Source organism: Capricornis sumatraensis, chromosome 1, assembly GCF_032405125.1.
Source record: "Capricornis sumatraensis isolate serow.1 chromosome 1, serow.2, whole genome shotgun sequence".
In the NCBI taxonomy this organism is placed as follows: Eukaryota; Metazoa; Chordata; class Mammalia; order Artiodactyla; family Bovidae; genus Capricornis; species Capricornis sumatraensis.
Genome location: NC_091069.1, coordinates 148292072 through 148316917, shown reverse-complemented (window position 1 = coordinate 148316917; position 24846 = coordinate 148292072). Strand labels below are relative to the sequence as shown.

Here is a 24846-nt window from a genome sequence, read left to right as displayed (position 1 = left end):
AGAATTAAGCCCTCACACAATAAAATATCATAGAAAGTCTGAGGAAAGAGTGATTATTTCTCACTGGACTGATCAAAAACACTTTAGGTGGGGTAGTATGTGAGTGGACTGACCATTTTGAATGTGATAGGTTTCTGAATATTACAGTTGGAACTCACAGATGCAGCTTAGATATGATGAACAGTCAGAAAATTTCATGTATGAAAAATTTATATGTTTTCCCAGGGTGTATGTGAACTAGAGGGAGATAGGACAGAAATGATGTCAATTTGGATTAGATGAAAAGAAGACTTGAATATTTGTTGAGAAATTCACATATTGCTCAGTAGAATATATCTAATGATTTGTAGTTTTTAAGTGTATAGAAAGTTGAGTACAAAAATTAGTCAAATGAGGGCATGAAAAATAGATTAAGGAAGAAATCAGAAACACATCTTGCACCTTAATTTTCAGGATCATTTCCCATCCAAAAATTGTTAAAGCTAATCAAATTGCTTAAATATGAAAACATCATAAAATAGCTAAATTTTATGGATGTTTTCCAAATAACTAAGCTATTAAATTTATTCATTTGTATCTATGTAACACTTTTTGTATAAACATGTAAGACAGAAGGTTCTAATTTGAAACCCCACGATTCAATAATTTATATTTGGGTTAGTTAATGCTGATCATAATGATTTTTATGTGGCTATTTAAGTGATATAAATCTAGTCCATCATTACTACTTTTGGTAAATAATAGTGTAAAATATTGACAGATATGGCTTTTGTGCTGTAAAAGTGCTTCAGGTAGCTTACAGTGGAAAACCTAAATTTACATTTTGTTAAAATTTAATGTATAATTAATCTTTTAGGGGAAAAGAATTGAATTGTTTATATGCTGACTGTGTATTAAGTCTCCTGGATCATCTGAATAAACGTTAAGGCAATGGAAGAGGTAAATTACATGTCAAGTCCCAGTATTCTTTCAAAAATTGGCTCCAAGCTATGGGTTCTCCTACCTTTTGACAGCTTCACAAGCTCTCTTATAGTATATAAGTAAAATGTTTAATTTGACTGCAATATAGCAGGATATATCTTATTTTGGTTTCAAAAATGAACCTAAAAAAGTACTTTCTGTTTCTGTAAAATATGTTTAATATCAGAAAAATATTGGTGGTGTTTTAAATAAAAACAAATGCTTTATTTCCTTATCATTAAATTATTTATTTTTAACAATGTAGGTATGATTTTCACAGATTTTATTAATATCAAATCAAATATGGTTTGTCAAGCAGTTTGTAAGAATTTGGATACCATTATGGGCTATGTAAATAACTTTTCAATTTTATTTTCTTTGTTGTTTCTTTTCTTTCAGTTTTATTTTATTTGTTGAGAGAAGCACATTTTTCTCCAGAAAAATGAGCTCAGAAATAAAAACAAAAATGAGGCAGATAAAATTTTCTGTTGTTTTATCCATATAAGCCAAAAAGGCCTGTACTTGACTAACTGTGTAGGATATGTGTGTGTGTGTTCATATGCTCTTATTTCTTACTACCGATTCTGTATTTTATTGTAATTTGTTAAATCTTTTTCCAAAAAAATGGAGGGGGTTCAATTACAGTGCCTAATAAAAAGACCTGTATGTACATAATAACCATTCAATAAATGTTCTTAGTGAAAATATTATTTAAAATATTTAGCTATATGTTATTAGTCCTAAGAAAGACCTGCAGACATATGGAATTTTAGTATCCAAACATAAAAGTCTTTCCTTTGTAACTAAATATGACTGACTTTCTACCTACTTATCCATAGATCGATCAATCAATTCTCTCTCTCTTCCTGTACCACATATATACTGAGGTTGCTCTATAGACTTAGGAAAAGGGGATCCTAATAGCTATAGTTCAGGGAGGCTCTTTTTATAGTGCCACCAGTCATAAAATTTCAACATGTTGGTCAGTTTTCACTCATATATTCTGACTCCAGAAAAAAATCCAACCACTGGTCTAAAACAGCAAGAGGAGTCACGGTGATACTCTAGTACTGTGTTTGTAGGGCACAAGTAATTAATTCAGAACATTATGATTTTGCAAGGAATTATTTCTTATTTTATATTACTGTCTCATTAGTTTTTAGTAAACTAAATGTTGAACAAAGTAAAATAGATATGCCCAAAGAGGATTACACTGTAAACTACTTTATTTTACTTACTTCAAAAAATGTGAACCTGTATCAAATGAGAGAGTAATTTCACCTCCCCACTTCACACCCCATATCTAAGCACTAAGAAGTCAGTTAATTAAACAGAATACGCAAGAGAGAACTTAAAAAGGAAGTTGACATTACAATAGTTCAGAGAGTACTAAAGAAAAACCAAAGCTATAAAGATTTAAAGATGCCCTAGGAGAGTGTATAGAGAAAAAGACTGATGCTGTCAGTTGGGATTCATATCATTATATTCCTAAATTTATAGTAAACCTACCCATACTCTACTATGACATAATTCACTGAAACTTTCTTCTAGATATAAATAGCATGCTTTGAAAATGCAATTTAAAGCTAACCAGATAAAAAATGATCCTTTAAATGATTTTCCTTCAGGCTGTAAATTGACTTGGGAGTCACTCTATATGCACCCAAAATCCAGGTTTACACGAACATATTTTTCCAGACTCGTCTCAAACACTATGTCTCTTCAAGGGTAGAAAAAAGTTACTTTCGTGACATTTACAAGTCAGCAATTCAGAACATGACTTTTGCTGTCTGCAGCTGTCGGGTGCATCTAAGGGTTTAATCCTGCACCTCCACTTATTGATTATCAGATTTGGATAAAGCTACTTTAGTTTCTAAAATGAGTTATAATCTTGTCAGAATTAAAAAGATAATTTGTGTAAAGTACTCACTTTTCGGGAGTGATAAACTGGGGCAACTGTGATCTAATTAGTGGTCTTACCATTAGCATTTTCTGATCAAACAAAAGGACTTGGCAGGATGCTGGAGTAGTTAAGAGTACAGGCCTTGGAAGAAGATATCCTTCAGTTTCTAATTCTAACTTAGCTTTCTTACCAGCCATGTGAATCTGGGCAAACTTCTCAATTTCTCTAGGCTTCTGACTTCTCGTAAGTAAAGTTAGGAAAATAATACTGGTCTTATTGGATGTTGAAATGTTTAAATAAGATAACACATGTAAAATACTGCACATCATTTTTGGCACTTATGAGAGGCTCAACAAATGGTAGCTATTATTATCATTATAGAATTTTTATAAATCTTATATAAGAATTTTTATAATAATTTGCTATTATTGAATTCTTAGACAAATATAGGTATGTTAACAATGTTTTTATTGTAATTAAATAGTTAGATATTTTTCCACTGAAAAGTGAAGTCGCTCAGTTTTGTCCGACTCTCTGCAACCCCATGGACTGTAGCCTATCAGGCTCCTCGGTCCATGGGATTTTCCAGGCAAGAGAGCTGGAGTGGATTGCCATTTCCTTCTCCAGGGGATCTTCCCAACCCAGGAATCAAACCCAGGTCTCCCGCATTGCAGGCAGACACTTTACCAACTGAGCCACCTCTGCTGCCTAAGTACATAGCAAAAACCATGTATATAATCCTTACAAAGATAGCAATGTGACAGATTTCTAAAATAATAAAAAAAAAATCAATGGTGGAGCTGGGTTTAGAATGAACATGACATTTAATGCCATGTTACATGACTTTGGAACACCTTACTCTCCTTATCTCTCATTTTGGTTTTTAATATATTGAGGCTATGAAATTGAGTTTCTAATCAAGCCCATGCACCTATATTTGAACTTAAGTGCATTTCAGTGGAGTTTGTCTCTTGACCACTGTTTTTATTGATCTAATATAAGGGAGTTGGTGATGGACAGGGAGGCCTGGCATCTGCGGTCCATGAGGTCGCAAAGAGTTGGACACAACTGAGTGACTGAACTAAACTGAATTGAACAAGCCAAAGCTGAAGAATTTTGAACTAACTGCTAAAATCATTTACTCATGGCTTTATTCTCTTCCAAGTATTCATTAGTATCATGTTATGATGCCGAGACTGGTGAACAGTTAGGCAAACACCATCCATTGAGACTCACTATGTTATGGTCTGCGTGATGAATTCTGCATAAAGAGACATATTTGGGCTACATTACAATTGTGATAGAGCAAGGCATTTCATAGAAATATTTAACGATAGCCCCGACACATTAACTGAAATGACTATGAGTATTTACATGAATAGAATTCTGCTTAATGAGACTATTCAAAATTTGGGACATTAGATTTTCAGCTAGCAGGACAGACTGAAACCACACTAAATTAACAACTTACTTTACACTTTTGTATGAAACTTACTTTCATCTCCTGTTTCAAATTCAAACTTTTGACTGTAGCCACTGTATCCTGCTGCAGTCCTCACTCTGATATGAAAAATGTACTTGGTGGCTGGCTTGAGACCTGTGATGATGACACTGGGGGCCTTGGACCTCGTGGAGGAATAGGTGAGTTGCTCATGCTCCTGGGGACAAGGAAAAGAAGAGAAAGGGAATGAAGCAGTTATTCTACTTTTACCTGGAGACACTGTAAAATTAAGCTGAGGAATTATGCTCTATCAAAAATATTGATTAAAAAGTGGTACAAGCATGGTTTTCCATAATTTGGCATTTAGTTATTTATCAATTATGATGCATATGATATGGTCTTGATTTGGAAATTTATTGAGAATGATGGTTATCTTATATAAACTGCATTTGTATTTTTGGCGATTTGGATTTCTGACCCAACTCTAAGGAACGGTGGTGACGTGAGAGCACGTGTACACAGATGGCAACTGCATCTTAAACAAATGGGCACATTAGGTCAGACCACACCAGCAGAGTGCAAGGAGCAAGGGTGGGAGAATTCAAGTACCCGCTACTCACTTCTACCCGCAGGTAGTGCCAAAATGCCGGCGCTATCCGTGGGTAGACCTGTGGGTGAAAGGAAAAATAAATTAATTGTTTTTTAAAGTTTGAAATCTTTTATACCAAATCAAATGCACTGTTCTGAAACTCAGTGATTCCCTAGTAGTAACACTGAATTAATGCAACTTAAGACATAAAATGTTGAAAATTTTCTTTTGAGGGAGAATATACTCTTCTGAAAAAGTACCACAGTTTATTTTGTAAAGATGTACAAGATACATAATGATTGTGAGGTAGGTTCTACACAATCTGTCCATGAGGGAGCATCAAAGACAGAGAACAGTACAAAAGACAGCACACCTGAGAAATCAGGCAGGACTGGAGGCTTGGTTCCTGGTCACCCGCAGCTAACTGACTCTCTCTCCTCACTAACAGGAAGCACACCTAACGGAACGCCCTAGTCACTCAGGGTCTCGTAAGTGGTTTGTCTTGTCTATAACCTGAGAACAATTTACTTGTGCCTTTAAGAGACTGTCCATGATATGCTGGTGCTGGGAACACATTAAACTCAATTCTGCTTTTGTATAGTGTTACTGTTCAATAACTTTATGGTGTTCTAACATGCTAAAGTTGAAACTCCAGTACTTTGGCCACCTCATGTGAAGAGTTGACTCACTGGAAAAGACTCTGATGCTGGGAGGGATTGGGGGCAGGAGGGAAAAGGGGACAATAGAGGATGAGATGGCTGGATGGCATCACCGTCTCGATGGACAGGAGTTTGAGTGAACTCTGGGAGTTGGTGATGGACAGGGAGGCCTGGCGTGCTGCGATTCATGGGGTCGCAAAGAGTCGGACACGACTGAGCGACTGAACTGAACTGAATTGAACAGGGTAGCTGAAAAAAAAAAATGAACAACTCTTCTAAATTCATAGGTCAAATTAGGCCACCAGGTCCTTGAACTAATTCTCTACTATTCTCATTTTAATATATCTAGAGATTCTCAGAGATATAAATAACTTTCAAGATCATTAATTAAATCACTCATTTGATGCTTATATTTGATCTGTCTTGATGTTCCATCAAGATCCCATTTAGCCTTTGCCTGAAAACATCTGTTGTCCAGGAGACCTTCCAGATTAACAAACAAAGTTATAAAAATCTGCATACAGAATGTATCAAACTGCATTTATTGACCAGTGACGCTACAAGATTTGTAACTATGAAAGTAATTTCCCTTATGCTACTTTTGAAAAAATTCCTTATCTGAAAAGTCATTTTTAAACTTTATGTCCATATTTGTCAGAACTTTACATGCTACATGGTTATTCTCTTTCTAGCTGAGGAACTGCATTCGTCATCTAACTCCAAATAGAACTGTACAAAGATAAATGAATTAACAATAGCAACACTTTAAGTAAAAGGACAAAACAGATAAACTGCAACTTATATTTATCCCTAGATCACTTCTAGATTAGAAAGTAAATAAATATCTGCCTGCTAAAAATCCAAGAAAATAAAATCTATAAAATCATCAATGGCAGAAATAATCTCCTAAGACCTTAAAGAAGAAGTTTTCTAAGATCAAGATCTTAATAATTATGGGGCTTAACTCCCATACTGTGGAGAAAAACAGTTTTCCCGGTGGCACAATGGTAAAGAATCCACCTGCAAATGCAGGGGATGCAAGAGATGTGGGTTCAGTCCCTGGGTCAGGAAGATCACCTGGAGCAGGAAATGGCAACCCACTCCAGTATTCTTGCCTGGGAAATCCAAGGACAGAGGAGCCTGGTGGGCTACATACAGTCCACACGGGTGGCAAAGAGTAGGACATGACTGAGCAACTGAGCATGCGCTACTGGAAGAGAAGATCCTGTTTCTGGTAGAAGTTTGGAAAAACTTTTGGATGACCGTTCATTCTTGAAGAGGAGAATATTTCACCTTTCAAAGAATTTTCTGCAACATAAGAGTTACGGTGTATTCTGAGTGGCATTTCCCAGTAAGTAATTATGATTGAGAGGATTTTAAATCTCTGAAAAAGGAATTTAGTCTTATCCTTAGGGAGAGAGGATACAGATGCAGATTGAAAAATTTACTTAGAATGGCCCCATAATAATACAAAAACATAGTGAAGTGAAGGTCACTCAGTCATGTCCGACTCTTTGCGACCCCATGGGCTGTAGTCTATGGAATTCTCCAGGCCAGGATACTGGAGTGGGTAGCCATTCCCTTCTCCAGGGGATCTTCCCAACCCAGGGATCGAACCCAGGTCTCCCACATTGTAGGCTAATTCTTTACCAGCTGAGCCACAAGGGAAGCCCAGGAACACTGGAGTGGGTAGCCTATCCCTTCTCCAGCGGATCTTCCCAACCCAGGGATCAAACCAGGGTCTCCTGCATTGCAGGTGGATTCTTTAATAACTGAGCTATGAGGGAAGCCCTGGGAAGACTCCATAAAAACATAACTTAATAGTAATTTATTACTCAGTAAAGTTACCAGGAGCAAAGAACTGCTTTTGCAAATAGGTTTTAGCATATTTACAGTTACACAGAAGTATGTCTATAACTACATCCCTGGAATAAAAATCACTAAGTAGGAAGTATGCTCACATGGATCCTCTGCCTGAATCACAGCATCACAGGGCTGCTGCCCTGCCCCACATCTTGCTTCCTCTGAGCATGCCAAGGAAGGGAGCACAGAGAGCAGTCACGAGAGTTCCTCCTTCCAGGGCATCACAGCCCTCTCTCCTCCTGGTGTTTCCAAGCTCTTGGGAAACCAAGTCAGCACTTGTCCATGACAAGCATAGGGCACTACTGTCCCAGAGTAATTTTGCTCAATTCCCTTTCTGTGACACAGCAACTCCAGTTCAAAGTGAGCAGGTAGAGGCGGTGCTTTGCCACAGATCCAGGAGGGCTCAGTTCTGAACATGCCTGAATAGTGGATGTATGAGAGTTTTTCTAGAGTTTGTACAATATGGAATTACTATTTGTATGATACTTATGTCTTCAACTTTGCTAGCTTATATATTCTAGTGTTCATAATACTATCTTACAAGCTCTTCATCCTTGCTAAATCCATAGCAAAGTCTTCTCATCTTAATATTATTCAATTTTAGTACTTGCTGTCTTGATCAAGTTTTCCAGAGGCTTGAACCAATTTTTGGCTTTATCTCTCTATCGTTCTTTGCTTTCTATTTCATTTAATATCTTATCTTAATATAAATTATTTTCTTTCTTCTTTCTTTGTATTTATTATGTTGTCTTCTAACTTCTTACATTTCATGCTTAACTCACTAGTTGTCAGTATATATTTTCAAATACAGTGTAAGTCTACAAATTTCTAAGTATTGCACTACTGTACTTTATAAGTTCTCATGATATATTATTAACCAGTTCTAAGCATTTACTGTTTTCCATAAATATACTAGTTTTTAGTTTTTGTGGCCAAACCAAGGTTATTATTTGCATACTTTTAAGGGTCAAAACAGGTTGTCAGGCAGTAAATAAATGACATTAAATGAAGCTCCAAAGGCATAACCCCATGGGTTGCAAAGCACACTGGACTGTGGTGAGATAATGCTGGCAGTCTTATGTACTAATGCTTATTGGCTGAACATGAAACAGTTTTTGTACTATTTCCCCTTGGATGAGCATGACTAATACTATCAGTTGTGGGACAAAACATTTAGTAGCAATGCACTTAATGTAATGATATGTATATCATTTCCTAAAATAAATGTGTATACAATTTCTAGTTTATATATTGTTATTCACATATACTAAAAACAAAGTCCAGAACTAGGGCATTTACTGTCAAATAGAATACACATCTATTATTCTCTAGAGATGCAGACATTTATTTAAGGTCCTCTTCTCAAGGGCAGATCCTGCAGCTTAGAGAAGACTGCCCCTTTCCAGCTTCTGAGAATCTAGTTTTCCTGGGAGTCTAATCTTATTGTTACATTGAATCTTTCATGTACCTCAAATGCGCTAAGCTTTATCTATTATACAAGTCAGCTTTTCATGGTCATTAACAAGGATGTTCTTACTAGAGTCTGGACCCTCTTAGCATTCAATTTGAAACCCAATTTAGTGAAAAGAAAATAGGCTCAGCTGTCTAGTCACTATGGCTGTATCTTTCTATAACCAAAGGTAATGTGATCTGTATCAACAGAAGGCTGCATGTAAATAATTCTGGGTTGGAATGGAATTCTCCTGTCCTGATTTCAGTTTGGGTTCTGCTTCTATTATGTACCTTGGGAAGTCACCTCCAGGATATTCATTTGCTCATACAGAAAATTCATTAATTCCACTGACGCTTATTGAATGCTCACTAGGGTAAGGTTCTAGGGCACTATAGTAGATTTGGCTTACATAATTATCAAAGTTCTACCTAAGCAATGATACTCTGTAATTTTTATGTCAGAAATATAAGCCTGCTCTCCTCTGCTGTGACTGCTTCACATCATGCCTCATCTTACTCTCTTGGGTTTCCCAGTCCCACTTATGGAAGTAGATTCAATAGGCCCATAAAGTGGTCAATTTTTAATTGGTTTGCTTTCTCTTAAAGTATTTGGCTGATGACACACACACACACACACACACACACACACATACACTCATACACATAAAGTCTTTGGGTCTAAATGGATTTCTATAAGATTTTTTTTCTTAAATTTTACAACTAATTTGATTATGCTGCTGCTGCTAAGTTGCTTCAGTCATGTCTGACTCTGTTCGACCCCATAGACAGCAGCCTACCAGGCTCCCCTGTCCCTGGGATTCTCCAGGCAAGAACACTGGAGTGGGTTGCCATTTCCTTCTCCAATGCATGAAAGTGAAAAGTGAAAGTGAAGTCGCTCAGTCGTCTGACTCTTTGCGACCCCCTGGACTGCAGCCTACCAGGCTCTTCCCTCCATGGGATTTTCCAGGCAAGAGTACTGAAGTGGGGTGCCATTGCCTTCTCCAATTTGATTATACATGTGGTTAAGAGTTATGTTGTAGAGATTTTGCTACAGACCTATAGATCTACATATATACCAGCAGTCATAAGGTAACAACCATGATTTGTGCAATGCTTTACAATTTTCAAGGTATTTTCACACACATTCTTTATGTAATACTCATGATAATCTTATGGCAAGAAGAACTAGTAATATTTTTGGTCTCACTTAGCATATGATGGAACAGGTCCAGAAAGAATAAGTCACTTACTAAAGCAAGTCACGTAACTAGTCAGCAGCTTCCGTTAAAGTTGTGATTTTTTAATATCCCCAAGTCAGGCAGATACACATAGCACAAAAATGTTTATAAATTAGACTTTGAGCCAAGGTTATTTTTACACACTTTACATTCTTGATTATCGAATCACTAGAAATAACTTTAGATTTATGATGGACTGTGAAAGAGGACATGAAAGAGGACATTCAAACTATGAACTCCTGGAATTGGTGATGGACAGGGAGGCCTGGCGTGCTGCAGTCCATGGGGTCACAAAGAGTCGGACATAACTGAGTGGCTGAACTGAACTGAACTGTGAAAGATAGTAATGATTTGACGGCATTAGAATACTTTTAAATAAAAGTTCCTCAGTGGCAGCAAGAATTCTCAACATTGAAAATTTCAAGTAGTAATATCAAAGATAAAGTTATTTTCTATTAAGGTTAACACATCTAATCATTCTGCTTTTTTTTTTTTCTATTTTGATATTATGTCATAGGGACAGATTTCATGAAATCCCAAGGGGCTTATATTAATAATTCACCCAATCTTTCAAAGCATATTATTCCTATTTGGGGCTGGGAATAGAATTTGCTTGATAACGTCCAGGAGATTCTTCTAGAATTTTTGATGTATGATGGTACCCTGCATGGCTTTATACACAGAACAGCACTAAGAGGACAGATTAAAGCACTGTTGGGTTTTTCTTTATCCTTTAAAGTCATGCCAAGTTTCAGTCATCAGGAATAGGGAAAAGTAGTATTAAAAAATTAGCATTCTACTACCACAATCATTATTTTTTAATAGCAATGTCCTAATTAAGCCAATGGTAAGGTTCCTGTTCTGCTGGATAGAAGACTGAAGTGATAGATTCCTAAGAAAATTTAAAAAAAGTAGATATTAATAGCTCTGCTAGGGTCCTCTAAGTCAGTGGTCTCCAACCTCTTTGGCACCTGGGACTGGTTTCATGGAGGACAATTTTTCTTCGGACTTAGGTGTAGGGGATGGAGTGTGCAACCTAGATCCCTCACATACGCAATTCATAGCAGAATCTGTGCTTTTATGACAATCTAATAGTCTAATAATCTAATGCCACTGCTGATCTTCAGGCAGCAATGTGAGTGATGGAGAGCGGCTGCAAATGTAGATGAAGCTTTGCTTGCTAACCCACTGCTCACCTCCTGCTGTGCGGCCTGCTTTCTAACAGGTCAGGGACCAGCAGCAGTTCTTGGCTTGAGGGTTGCGGACTCCTAGCTTAATTATTTTTTGTCGTTTGTCTCTTCTCATTTTTGTGTCTTTTTCACTCTGCACCTCTGTCTCTCTGTCTTTCTCTCTCTCTCTCACACACACAATCCATCAACAAATTCATGATAGAAGACTGTTGAAATGCCTCCACAATAATCTTCTCAAAACTAAACAAATCAAAACCACATTTAGAACATGATCTGCAACAGAATATTTTTCCTGACAAAGCAAGAACTGCATAGCCTAGAAACGTAAAGTTTGAAATGTTATCAAAGAATCTTGTTGTCTAAACAATGGTATAAACAAATCTGAAAATATTTTACTCGATTTAAATGAAGTTATTTCACATGACCTCCAGTTAAAGGAAAGCTTGTGTACTAGATCCTGTCAGAGTTTAATAATTATTTTCCAAAGAAGAGGGATACTGAATTTGGTGGCTTTTAAATGTCATTATTACAAGAATGAATCCTATGTGGGGGTAGGTATTTATCGTACCCTGGCTGAAAGATTTCTTAAGATTTTTCATATTTTTACTTTGATGTTGTAATTTCCTGACTACTAATGTGGATTCCCACGTGCTGTTGAAGTTGAAACAAAGATATTAGTTTCTGGAAAGGACAGCTTCCCTAAAATTAATACATGGGCATTGTGCTTGGTTCTCCAGTTTGGTTTTGAATTTAATTAGAATGAGATCTTTTAATGTTCTTTGAGAGTCACCAACTCCCAGTGCACACCAATCACAGGATTTATACAATAGAGCATCAGAATGAGCTGTGTGAGTCCAGGAACTGAAGTTATATTGTGTCTGTAAGATAGACATAATTATAAAAGAGCTTATAGTTCCAAAAAGTCATCCATTTTCATTCTTGTATCAGTTTATTTGATTAATTCCAAAGAAGTATTAATCTATTTCTTTTTTAAGAGCTCTTTAGAGAGAGAATCTTATTCTACTCTAGGCAAACCATATGGTACACAGGCTCTTCCTAAAGTCTAAGTTAATTGTCTTACTAAACTTTAAAAACAACATTTCTTTTTAATATGTGGAAAATGACTCTCCTAATGACTGAGCTGTAATAAGCCATTATTTTCTCCCTGCTAATTATGACTGTCTACCTAGAAATCCATAGAAGATTAACTGAAAACATTTAGAACTAATAAGTCAATTAGTTAGCCAACATACAATTATCAGTTACTTTCTTATACACTAGCAATGCCCAGTAAAGTTGTATTTTAAAATATTCCATTTACCATAGCAATAAAAACCTTATAGTTTATGACAAGAAATATGCAAGACCTATATGAGGAAATCTATAAGTGCTTGCTGTATAAAAAAGCAAGTCCTGTATTTATTTTGTCTTATTACAATGCAGAGATCTTTTGTAGAATACCACATAGCAGCAGTAAAAGCAGTAGACTGATTTTCCTTTTTTCTTGAATGGATTAGTTGTTAATGCACAACTGTTAAATATAATTATGTTTGATTTAGGTTTTTAATAGGTATGTAGGTGAGAACTTTTCTTTTTTTCTTACACTATAATTTTGTTTGCATTATGCTTTTAAAATGAGAAATGAGTATTAAATATTATAAACAATTTATCTGTATTTGCAAAAGTAATTATACATTTTTCACCTTAATGTAGTATATACTTGTGAATAACTATCTTTGCATTCCTAAGATAATCCCTACTTATTAGCATCAGGTTATAGTATAATCCTAAAATTTTTATTGCAGTCTTTGATTCAATTTGAAAATATTTCAAACAGAATTTTTATACCTCTCTTTAAATGATCTTGGCCTATAGTTTTCTTATTTTTTCCTTTTTATTATCAATATTTGGTTATACTATTTGAGTTAGGTTATATTTAAGAGAATATATTATGAAACTTTTTCATTTTTTAATGTTCTGGAATAATTGATATTACATGGTAATTATCTGTTCCTTGAAACCTCAATTGAGATAGATCATTTCAGGGACAGATATTTGGCCATGTTTTAAAATTATTTTATCCTATATTTAGATATTCTTCCTATTCACTTTTGTTAATCAACAGAAAATTATCCATTATATTTATAGATCTAAATTTACAATTAGGCTTGACTTATCATTGAAAATCTCTTTCATAAATATCATTTTCCTCCTTCCTGTCAAGCTTGCTTACTTTATCAGTCTTCAAAAACACTGGATTTTTATTTTATAAATTAAATACACTTTTCTTGATTCAGTTTCATTAATTTTTTATTTTACACTTATTCATCTCTTCTTTCGCATCTTTTTCTGCATGGGTCATATACAAAGATTGGATATATATGTATCTTAATATCATTCATTTAAAATAGTTTGTAATTTAAGTCTATTACTCTTTGGTGGCTCAGACAGAAGAGGATCATCCTGTAATGAGGGAAGCCTGGGTTTGATCCCTGGGTTGGGAAGATCTCCTGGAGAAGGAAATGGCAATGCAATCCGTATACTTGCCTGGAGAATTCCATGGATAGAGGAGCCTGGTAGGCTATAGTCCATGGGGGTCACAAAGAGTCAAACATGACTGAGCAACTTTCACTTCACTTTACTCTTTAATATATATTATTTAAGATAATCTCAGTTTTCAAACAAACAGATCACGGGGTAGCATGGGGGAATTAAACTTTTTTTTTCTTTTGTTACATAATTTTCAAGAAATGATTCAAAGAATGACAGAATAATTTTACACTATCTGGTTCTTTCCTCTTATTTCAATGTTTGCCAATATATACCCTAAGTAGGCGGCAATAGCCTCAAAAGCATGATATCAGTTCCTTCAAAGAACAAAATAAAATAAAAAAGCAAAGGAGTGTTGGATGCATAGATGGTGTTTAATGTTAATGCATATCTACTGATTGATATCCACAAAGGAATACCTAGCCATCATTTAACATATGGTGCAGCTCTGGTTACATGTCATTGGGAACTGGACTACTAGAATTGTGCTCCAATGTGGAACTGCAAATTGGGGTGGCTTCCAGCTCACACTGATTATCTGAAGACTAGATCTAAGTTAGCCCCACAATCAGGGGAAAATAGGGCTGGTGTCCAACAAAGATGATTGCCTCAAATATAAAAGAAAGCATAAATGCTTATGGATTTCTTCTCCAATGATATTTAATTCATAATGAGAAGATAGAGTGAGAGAGAATTATATTGAATAACCTCAGTTTTTCTGATTGCTGCACTCCTGAGTCTAGAGCATTCTACTCTGCCCTGGATTAGACATTTTGACATCCTTAAGTAATCATCAGAGTTGGGTATTTTTGCTGGTAACCAAAAGAGTTGTTTTCTTTTCTTACTTTCATTTAAGTATACAAGATGGAATTCTTAACTTGGAAGGAAAAAGAGTTAACAAGCTGGTTGGTAGGGTGTACTGTTAGTGGGTAAGGTGTATTTCTTTTTTAATTTTTAAGTAAAAATTGGCAACTGCTATGACAAAATTACAAATTAAGTGTGAGTAAAAAAATATAGAAGTAGATATTCTAAGTACACAATTACTTTCTGACTGCACTTTTGGAGAAGTATCATTTAGTATACCACAGCTATAATTTACTATAATCAACTCTTGATTGCTCCAGTAATCCAAAACAGGAGATAACTCTAAATCACTTTTAAAACCATTCATGACTTTTTTCTTATATTCTGTCTAATGTTCACCTAAAATGAAAATTAAAATGCATTCCTTGAACATTAAATGTTGAGCAACAGTAGAGGTAGTAGCAAAGTACACCTGATGGGAGAAGTATATTGATCAAGAGTTAAGCATTCAAGCTGATTTTCAGAAAACAGTTAACTTATAAGCAGATAATTAATTGTTTGAAATAGCACTTAAATTTACTTTTAGGGAAAAATGGCTAAGTTATTACAATGTGACCTTTACAAAATACTGGTGCTAGAATGAGACCAATGGAGTCCTAATTGTAGTTAGTCTATGAGAACTGAGATGATTATACCATCTCAAAGGGTTAAGCTTATTGTAAGAAAAATACAAAAATATATATTTATATACAAATTTATGTATTTATATAAATATATATATTTATATATACATATTATAATATATAATATAAAACTCTTTTACAGGTCCAGCAGATGTGTTTAGCAGTATTTCTTTCTTTTAGGAACTATTATAAATAGGTGGTTCATTTAAAACAGGGCAATGATAGTCTTATGCCTTGAAGTAATTCTGCAGATGCTGTGAGAGGTCTTTTTAAAAATTCTGTATGTGTTTTACTTGCCTGTTCTCATTGCTTAAAATATAATGTTTCTAGTATATTGTAAGCTTTCATAGTACATTGGCCAAATATATTGAACAAGTAAATTCATAAATTAATTGCTCTATATGTATAGCTTTTAAATTATACATATTGTTACAGCAATTTAAAATTAGTTTGCATAAATTGATGATATTTCAAATGAGAGATGAGAAAAAGTTGTTTTACTGGCTTATGGTACTTCCATAACCAAAACACAATAATATTGCGTCAGTATAGCTGACTTGTTTTCTTCATAACTTTGTGGAGAAGAGCCAATATTTTACTTGTCAAAAAATGTTTTGCAAAACAATATGCTTGAAAACCTGAGATCTGTGCTGAAATATATTTTAATATTTATGTATATATTAATATTTCTTCAGTTTTAACTTTCCCTTCTGTATTCATGTAGCCTACCCTTGTACAGATGGGATATAGTTTCTCCTTCTGTGCTCTGTTGTGTGTGTGTTAATCGCTCAGTCATAACCAACTCTTTGCGACCGTAGTCCACCAGGTTCCTCTGTCCATGGGAGTCTCCAGGCAAGAATGCTGGAGTGGGTTGCCAGTTCCTTCTCCAGGTGATTCTGTGCTCTATTACTTTATAAATATAATGGCTTTTAAGTATAAATTTAGAAATTTAATGTTTAAAGCTTGATACTGTGATTTTCTTAAAAGTATATCATAGACAACACTTGAAATTTATCATTCTTTCTTAAGGCTTGAATAATTTATAAAATTTTAAAACTATGCATAAATTTGGTGATAATATTAATAACATACATGTATAGAAAAAGGAGGGAATATATATGTAGAACAAAACATTTTTAAAAATTCATATATTTACTGAAGTATTGAGGATGGATAAAGTTATTTTATCTAAAAGGTTAGAAATTGAAAGGAAATTATACCCACTATAAGAATATTTGACAATTATGCTTAGTTTAGACATACGGATTCATGTTGATCTATGGCAAAACCAATACAATATTGTAAAGTAATTAGCCTCCAACTAAATAAATTTATATTAAAAAAATAAATACAAGAAAAAAAGAAAAGTTTTCCAATATCTGCTGATATCAATAGTTATCAGTAATATCAGTGATACTAAGGTAGCTATATCAAAGTTCATTATTAAGCAATTTTATCATAAAATTAAGACATCAATAAATGCCACTGAGAAGAAGAAACCACAGTAAGAGTCTTTGGAAGCATTACTACAGATATGTTGACTTCTTCAAATATAAACTATTTCAAATGTCAAACTGAATGTTTTCAAAGTTAAACTATTGGAAGAACAAGGCTGAATGGAGTGACACAAAATGAGAAAAACAACATATTCGTGTTGCTTTGATTAATTCTTCCTAGTTGTGGAATGTGGATTAAAAAAATAAAGCTAGATACAATAACATGGTTTTTAGAGAAGAAAAGTATAGAGTACACAGAATGTACATGGTTAATTTTTTTTTCACAATAGTGTTAACTGGATTATGTGATAGATAAAAAGTACAAAGACTAGTAGAGAACAAGTCTTTGAAAATGAAATAACTGGACAGTAAACACTGGTGACAGGACTCCAAAACTATCACTTCATTGCTAGTTATTCTGACAGAATTAAAGTGAAAAATAAGGAAGGTAAAAATTATAGATAAGAATAAAAAAGAAGATAAAATTCCACTAGATTGAAATTTCCAGTGGAATACAAAGAAAAAAAAAAAAAAAGCTCTGTGGAAAAGTCTCCATGGAAAAACATCTTCTCTGAGTATCATGTAAAGTCTTAACATTTGTCCAAAGCAACTGCATAACATGGAGACATAAGAGCTGCTTTTTGCATTGAAAAGGAGGCAGAAATTCATTTAAATGCACAAGCATGAAAATGCCTTAGTCTCACCTAGAATAGGAACACTTTCCTATTTATTTTTCATTTTTATTTTGAAAAGATTTATTTTTCATTTTTATTTTTCCATTTAAATGTACATTGTTGCTATGATAAGACTTTAATTGTTTTGTTATATTTGCTGATGGGTCTTAATTGTGATCTGTTGACAGATATATTTGAAAGTGACTTGAAAATCATCCCATTATGCTCTAAATAGCTCAATATTTTCAGTTAGTGATCTAAGGCAGTCATTGTCTTTAAATTGCCTTAGAGGACCAGTAATATTAAGATGTGTATCAAATGAATGCTTCAAGATTTATACTCAAACACAACAAAGTATAGGTTTAGTAAGATATTGTGACTGGAAACTGAGTAATATCCCATGATTGTCATTAACAATAGAAAATTAGTAATATAATATTAATAAACAGATTGCAGTAATTTGCAGCTTCCCACAGATCACACATACACACACAAAAGCACACATGGTTCTTTTAGGTCCAGTGCTGGTGTTTGAATCCAAAGAAACATATTGAGATAATGTGGAGATAACTACAGATGGTGTTAAAGGCAAGAAAGGGAATTCAAGGCAAAGCAAGCTCATTTTCCAGAAATACTATTTTAAGATGCCTCATTATCAAACAATGGATATATATAATTTATTTACTCCACATATAAACTAGTTTTGAAATCAAATCAGAGGAAATTGTCTATGATGAATCAATAAGTTAAATTTAGGGTAAATTAAAATATAATCTGTTTAATTGAAGAAATCTTTCTTCTTTGGTCACGGTCACAAATATTGCCCATTTTAAGTACTCATCAGCTGGTACTTGGGTTGGTGGTACTAGTAATGGATTCTTTTTTATTGCACCTGCATAAATTGCCTTACTTTCAAGAGTGGATAATCTGGTCCTATAATTCTGTTTTATTTGCAGTGACCACATTGGCACAACCCAATGTATAGTCCATATTCAAAGAACTGAAAGACATTTTTGTGACAGTTTTCTGGTTTTCTTTCTTTTTGCTTTACTTTTATAAATTAACTAGTTGTTTTTTTTTTTAACCATACAATATCTCCATATGCAATTATTAAAATAGTTTTAAACTTCTAGAATTTCATACACATTCAACATTAATAATTGCTTTGCCCATACTGAAAAATATTCATTTTTAAGGTAGTAAAAACTAGAAACAAAGCATGTAATATTATATAGGTATAAAATAAAGTAGCACAGCAAATTAAAGATGGTGTCAAAATCTTTTATACTCCTTTCATTGAAAAGTCAGATTTTTGCCCTCACTCCTTGAATCTTGTCTAGCCTGTGACTGATTTGACCAATAAAATAGTGTAAGAGTGAGCAATTTCAGTTACTTGCTCAGTCTCTAAGAAAACTGGCAATTTCACTTTTGGCTTGGAGCTCTGCCTTGCAATCTAAGAAGTATGACTAGCCTGGGACTGTCAAGCTGTGGAGAATTCCAGAATAGCCCCTTGGGGGAACTCTGGAGAGAGAGCTGGTGAGGTCGGGGAGGACAGAGGGAGGTGGTGGGAGAGGGGATGGTGATGAGACCCTAAGCATGGCCATTCTTCAGGTGTTCCAGCTCCTAACCTATTTTCTATCATCCCAGCTGAGGTCCCAGAAATTGTGGAGCAGCTCCTGCTGTGTCCTGTTCATATTATACCGTCTGTAGATTCATGAAATGCTATACTTATTTTTAAGCCACTACATTTTTGGGGTAGTGTTGTTATGCAGTAATAGGTAACTGGAACAAGCAGATTGACCATTAAATGTATCTCATAGATCTCAATCGAATATGGAATTCTCAATCTAACATGGGATTCTATTTTTTTTGTCACTAGATTGGGTGACGGTATTTTGAAGATTCTCTTTTAACACATAAAACTTAGTCAACTTAAACATCTAATTATCTGATTCTTTTGAGCTGAAATTTGGAGATACAGTGCTGTCTTTGTGTGACTCAGAGACAGGTGAATGTAAATATGTCATAATATTACTTATCCACAGCACATTCAGATAAAAAATAAACAAAAACCTCAGCTTCATTCACCTCATAATATTGCTGTGATGCATCAGCTAAGAATGCACATGAAAGTATATTCTGAGCTGCAATACCCTCTTCAAATGCAAGATAGACTGGTTATTTTGCTATTGATATTATTAAATAGATGTATATGTAGTTGGTAGAAACATCTGTCACTTACAGCAAGACATTTTAATAATCAATTATATTCTGAATTTATCGATGGGAACTGCATTGATTATTTAGTAGATCAGTCAGAACTACAGAAACTTTCCTCTTTTAGTTCCATGTCAATAGAGTTGGTAGGGTAAATCAGCTGAATGCCCAGGAGTCAGATGCCTTATGTGATTAGCAGTGCAGTTGCGATCTATGTGTGAGAATAACACCAATGTCTAGAAATTTCTTCAGATGACAGATCCTCCTTTAGAGTTAGTTACTTGGGCCTCAAGTCAATTACTCGCATCTGTGGGCGTGATCAGTTGACTAGTTGTTAATATAGCTCTCACTGGTACAATAGCACCATTTTGAGATTAAAAATAGTGATTTGTAATAATCCTTAATGTGACATGTTTCAGGAGGCATAAGGCACTATGTGTCTGTCACACATATTTGCCATGTTACAGATAGAAGAGAGCAATAAAAAACCTTAGCCACTGTACTAACCAACAACTAAACTAAGTCTTCAGAAGGACTACATGGTGGTCTTTTAAAAATATGTAGCTGTTAAATATGATAAGGTAAAAATGTTATGATGCATAATTTACTAAATATTAAGAAAATTACCACGAGGTTGTTGATAGCAGCAGTCCTAGTAGTTATAGCTATTAGGGCAAATTAGAAAGATTTCATCCATCTACCTGCTGTGGTTTACCCCACAAAATCCCAAGAATCAAGGGACATGGAAATAATGAACACATGGATTGCCTTCTTTAAATGTCCTTGTGTTATATAGAAGGAAAGAATATAGGTTCTGGGAATAATTTGCCTTTGCCAACTGAAACTTAGCCAAAAACAATTTATATTGCATTCAACCATGAAGGACTGCAGAATACTTCCTCAGCTAAAGCTTATGCTAAGTCACTTCACCCAGTCTGACTCTTTGTGACCTAAAGCTTAACATTTTCTAATTATAGACTTAATGATTTCCTATTACTAAAGGCTTAAGGAGTATCTAAATTAACTCCAATATCCTTACTCACATTTTCAATCATTTTGTGGAAATAATGATGTTTCTAATAGCATTTAAGTCATTAAGTCATTGTATGTATGTGTGTGTATGTGTGTGTGTTTATCCCAGGTGGCACTAGTGATAAAGAACCTGCCAGCTAATGCAGGAGATGTAAGAGTCTCAAGTTCAGTTCCTGGGTTGGGAAGATACCCTGTAGAAGAAAATGAAAATTCACTTCAAGATGCTTGCCTGGAGAATCCCATAGACAGAGGAGCCTGGTGGGCTAAGTCCATGGGGTCGCAAAAAGTTGGACATGACTGGAGAGATTTAGCTTCAATGACACACACACACATACACACACACACACACACACACACACACACACACATATATATATATATATAAAATATATATGAACATAAACTTGTCTTTTTCAACATACATAAATTGAGACAAACTTTCAAGGTAAAATAGCTAAACGAACTCAAATAATGTCTACCAAGAAAGTAAAAAAACATTAAAGACAACCAACTTTTCCTATATTAGAACTTGAATGATAATGAAATTTTCTAATTTTTCAGTGATCTTTTCAAGTAAATGGGCAGATATCAATTCTTATTTATTTTCCTCTGAAAATGTTACATCAGTGTGGATTCTACAAGGTCATTGGAAATACATGATTTTAAAACACAGCCAAATTCTGTAGCAACATAAATGTTTTTTATGAGCAGCAGGTGTATTCTTTGAAAGACTGTAAAGCTACTAACAGCCCAGTAAGGAGTACATAATAATAGGCTGTTAACTCAATCTCCCTTACAAGAGATTTGAGGAAGGACATTTTAAACCATTAAGATAAAGGCATTTTCAAAAGTAGCCAATATGAATGCCTTAGGAAGAGAGGTTCATTTAAACTTTAACTCATTAAAACAATGAATTTAGTCTTCTTGATTTGAAAATACCCATCCAAAAGAATTAATTACTCTGAGTAAAAATAAAATAGCAATTTTGAAATCAAATATATTTTAGTTATGATAGGTACTTGGAAATGAATTCCAGGTTAATTTACTTTTTGCAAGTTTCAGAATTTGAGGCTTATTCTAACATAAATCTATAATACCTAGCACAGTTCAGTTCAGTTAAGTTCAGTTGCTCAGTCGTGTCCAACTCTTTGCATCCCCACGAACTGCAGCACTCCAGCCCTCCTTGTCCATCACCAACTCCCAGAGTTTACTCAAACTCATGTCCATTGAATCAGTGATGCATCCAACAATCTCATCCTCTGTCATCCCCTTCTCCTCCCGCCTTTATCTTTCCCAGCATCTTTTCAAATGAGTCAGCTCTTCACATCAGGTGGCCAAAGTATTGGAGTTTCAGCTTCAGCATCAGTCCTTCCAATGAATATTCAGGACTGATTTCCTTTAGGATGGACTAGTTGGATCTCCTTGCAGTCCAAGGGACTCAAGAGTCTTTTCCAACACCACAGTTCAAAAGCATAGATGCTTCTGCGCTCAGCTTTCTTTATAGTCCAACTCTCACATCCATACATGACTACTGAAAAAACCATAGCTTTGACTAGATGGACCTTTGTTGGCAAAGTAATGTCTCTGCTTTTTAATATGTTGTCTAGGTTGATCATAACTTTTCTTTCAAAGAGCAAGCGTCTTTAATTTCATGGCTCCAGTCATGAGCTGCACAGGTATCTGCTATCTAAGAATTTGGTAAGCCTATTTCAATGAATGAATGAGTCATGTAGTAAGACAGTTTATATATTGTTGACATTTCAATTGCTCACTTTTGAAAAATTATGATGACACCCAGGAGGACATCTCTAGGTATTGGTTTCAAAGTCAGATCGACTTTGGTTTTATTAGTTTATTGTAGCTATTTTCTCCCATAGTTGCCTACTTATTAAATCATTTAAAATTTTCTTTAAATCTAAGAGGAATAAGGCTCTCAAAAATTTTCTCATTACAGATTATTGAGGAGTAGAATACGTTACAATGCTCAATAAACTATATCTACTTTTTTGGATTTTTTCATGCTTGAATAAGAATTTTATAATGAATTATTTAATTTGATTTAGATATATAACTGTGCAATATTAAAAATTAATAAAAGCAGAACAAAACATATTAACTCTTTTTCTTCCTTGTACTTCTTGCTTTGAATTCATGCTTCAGTGAAATAAAACTACACTTAGAATGGCAAAATTACCTAATGAAAATATCGGATTGATTTACTTTGGCAGTGAGGATTATTTTTTCATACCCTTTATTCTAAAATAAAAAAAAAGAAAAACAGCAAAGGATAAAGAGGAAAAAAGGATATACATGTATAATTTTAAAATAATATTTTCCTACTACAAAAGTATAAATGGTTTAAAACAAAAGTTTTTGTACAATTTCCTGGCAGCAAGGGTTTGGCTTAAAACAGCAGTTCCCAAAAAGTTTTCTCTGGATCCTTATTTCCAAGGAACATGTGTTGCTATGGTTCAAGAACAAAACATCTTATGATCATGTAAGTTTGAGTCTTCTGGGGAGCAGATTCCAAAATGACGCTGAAAGTAAAGGTATTGATGAGGGAAATACCTGTGCAGGTAAAACCTGTGCAAGGAAAAGGATCAAGCAGACAAGGAGAGCTTTCAGACCACAGTGGAAGTCTGATTCCTATGAAAAGAGAGAGGTGGATAAATGCAGTGGTGTTGAAAATGCCTTGGATGACAGTGCAATTGTGAGAGTCTCCTGACCAGATAAATGAGCGCCCCAAACAGGTTCTGCATCTGTCAAGAGAGGCCTGGTTCTATTCCTAGGGGCTCGGGAAGAACAGTGGATCCCACAGCAGCTGGAGGAACTCTTGTGGCAGGTTCTCTCTTGAAGGAAGATCTAAGTATGCACATCTATATCTACCACCAGGATCAAATAAATTTGGAAAGCATTTGGTTAAATAAATTAAGTAGATTACTTTTCTTTAGGTATATATGCTACATTTTCAGAGAAGGCAATGGCACCCCACTCCAGTACTCTTGCCTGGAAAATCCCATGGACAGAGGAGCCTGGAAGGCTGCAGTCCATGGGGTCGCTGAGGGTTGGACACAACTGAGCGACTTCACTTTCACTTTTCACTTTCATGCAATGGAGAAGGAAATGGCAACCCACTCCAGTGTTCTTGCCTGGAGAATCCCAGGGACAGGGGAACCTGGTGGGCTGCCGTCTCTGGGGTCGCACAGAGTTGGACACGACTGAAGTGACTTAGCAGCAGCTACATTTTCCGAACTGATTTGATCATACAACCTTATGGTGATTAGAAAAAAATACATGTATTAAGACTAGCTCTACATTACATACTTTGAGAAATGTTAGTTTAAGATATACTATGTTAATACACTCTTACTCTCTTGAGAGTCCCTTGGACTGCAAGGAGATCCAACCAGTCCATCCTGAAGGAAATCAGTCCTTAATATTCATTGGAAGGACTGATGCTGAAGCTGAAACTCCAATACTTTGGCCACCTGATGTGAAGAGCTGACTCATTTGAAAAGATGCTGGGAAAGATAAAGGCGGGAGGAGAAGGGGATGACAGAGGATGAGATGGTTGTATGGCATCACTGACTCAATGGACATGAGTTTGAGCAAGCTCCAGGAGATAGTGAAGGACAAGGAAGCCTGGCATGGTGTAGTCCATGGGGTCACAAACAGTTGGACATGACTTCGTGACTGAACAACAAAAACAATACTTATGTTTACTGTTTAATTTATTCATTTCTGGCTTTTATACTAGCCTTTTGTCATCATTTTCCTTCTTACTGAAGCCCATCATTTAGAATTTCCTTTATGGTAGGTCTTTGGGTGATGCGCTCTTTATCTCTGAGGGCCTTTATTTCACCTTTGTTCCTAGATGATTTGAGGTTGTTAAATGTTTTCTGTCATAACTCTGGATTTCCCTGGTGGCTCAGATGGTAAAGCGTCTGCCTACAGTGCGGGAGACCGGGGTGCAACCCCTGGGTGAGGAAGATCTCCTGGAGAAGGGAATGGTAACTCTAAAGTTAATACGCTTAACTTTTCCATTTTCTCTTGTGCTAATAAATCTGCTTTAATTTTAATTGTTCCTTTCTCAGT

General features: G+C 35.0%; 1 protein-coding gene across 1 annotated transcript in view; it reads right to left on the bottom strand.

Annotated features, from left to right (window-relative positions):
- The window catches only part of EPHA6 (EPH receptor A6), a 971878-nt gene that overhangs the window by 307663 nt on the left and 639369 nt on the right, over positions 1–24846 (bottom strand). The window contains exon 7 of the mRNA XM_068985421.1: positions 4359–4521. Coding sequence (XP_068841522.1) covers positions 4359–4521 — 163 coding nt within the window. The remainder of the gene's footprint in view (positions 1–4358; positions 4522–24846) is intronic.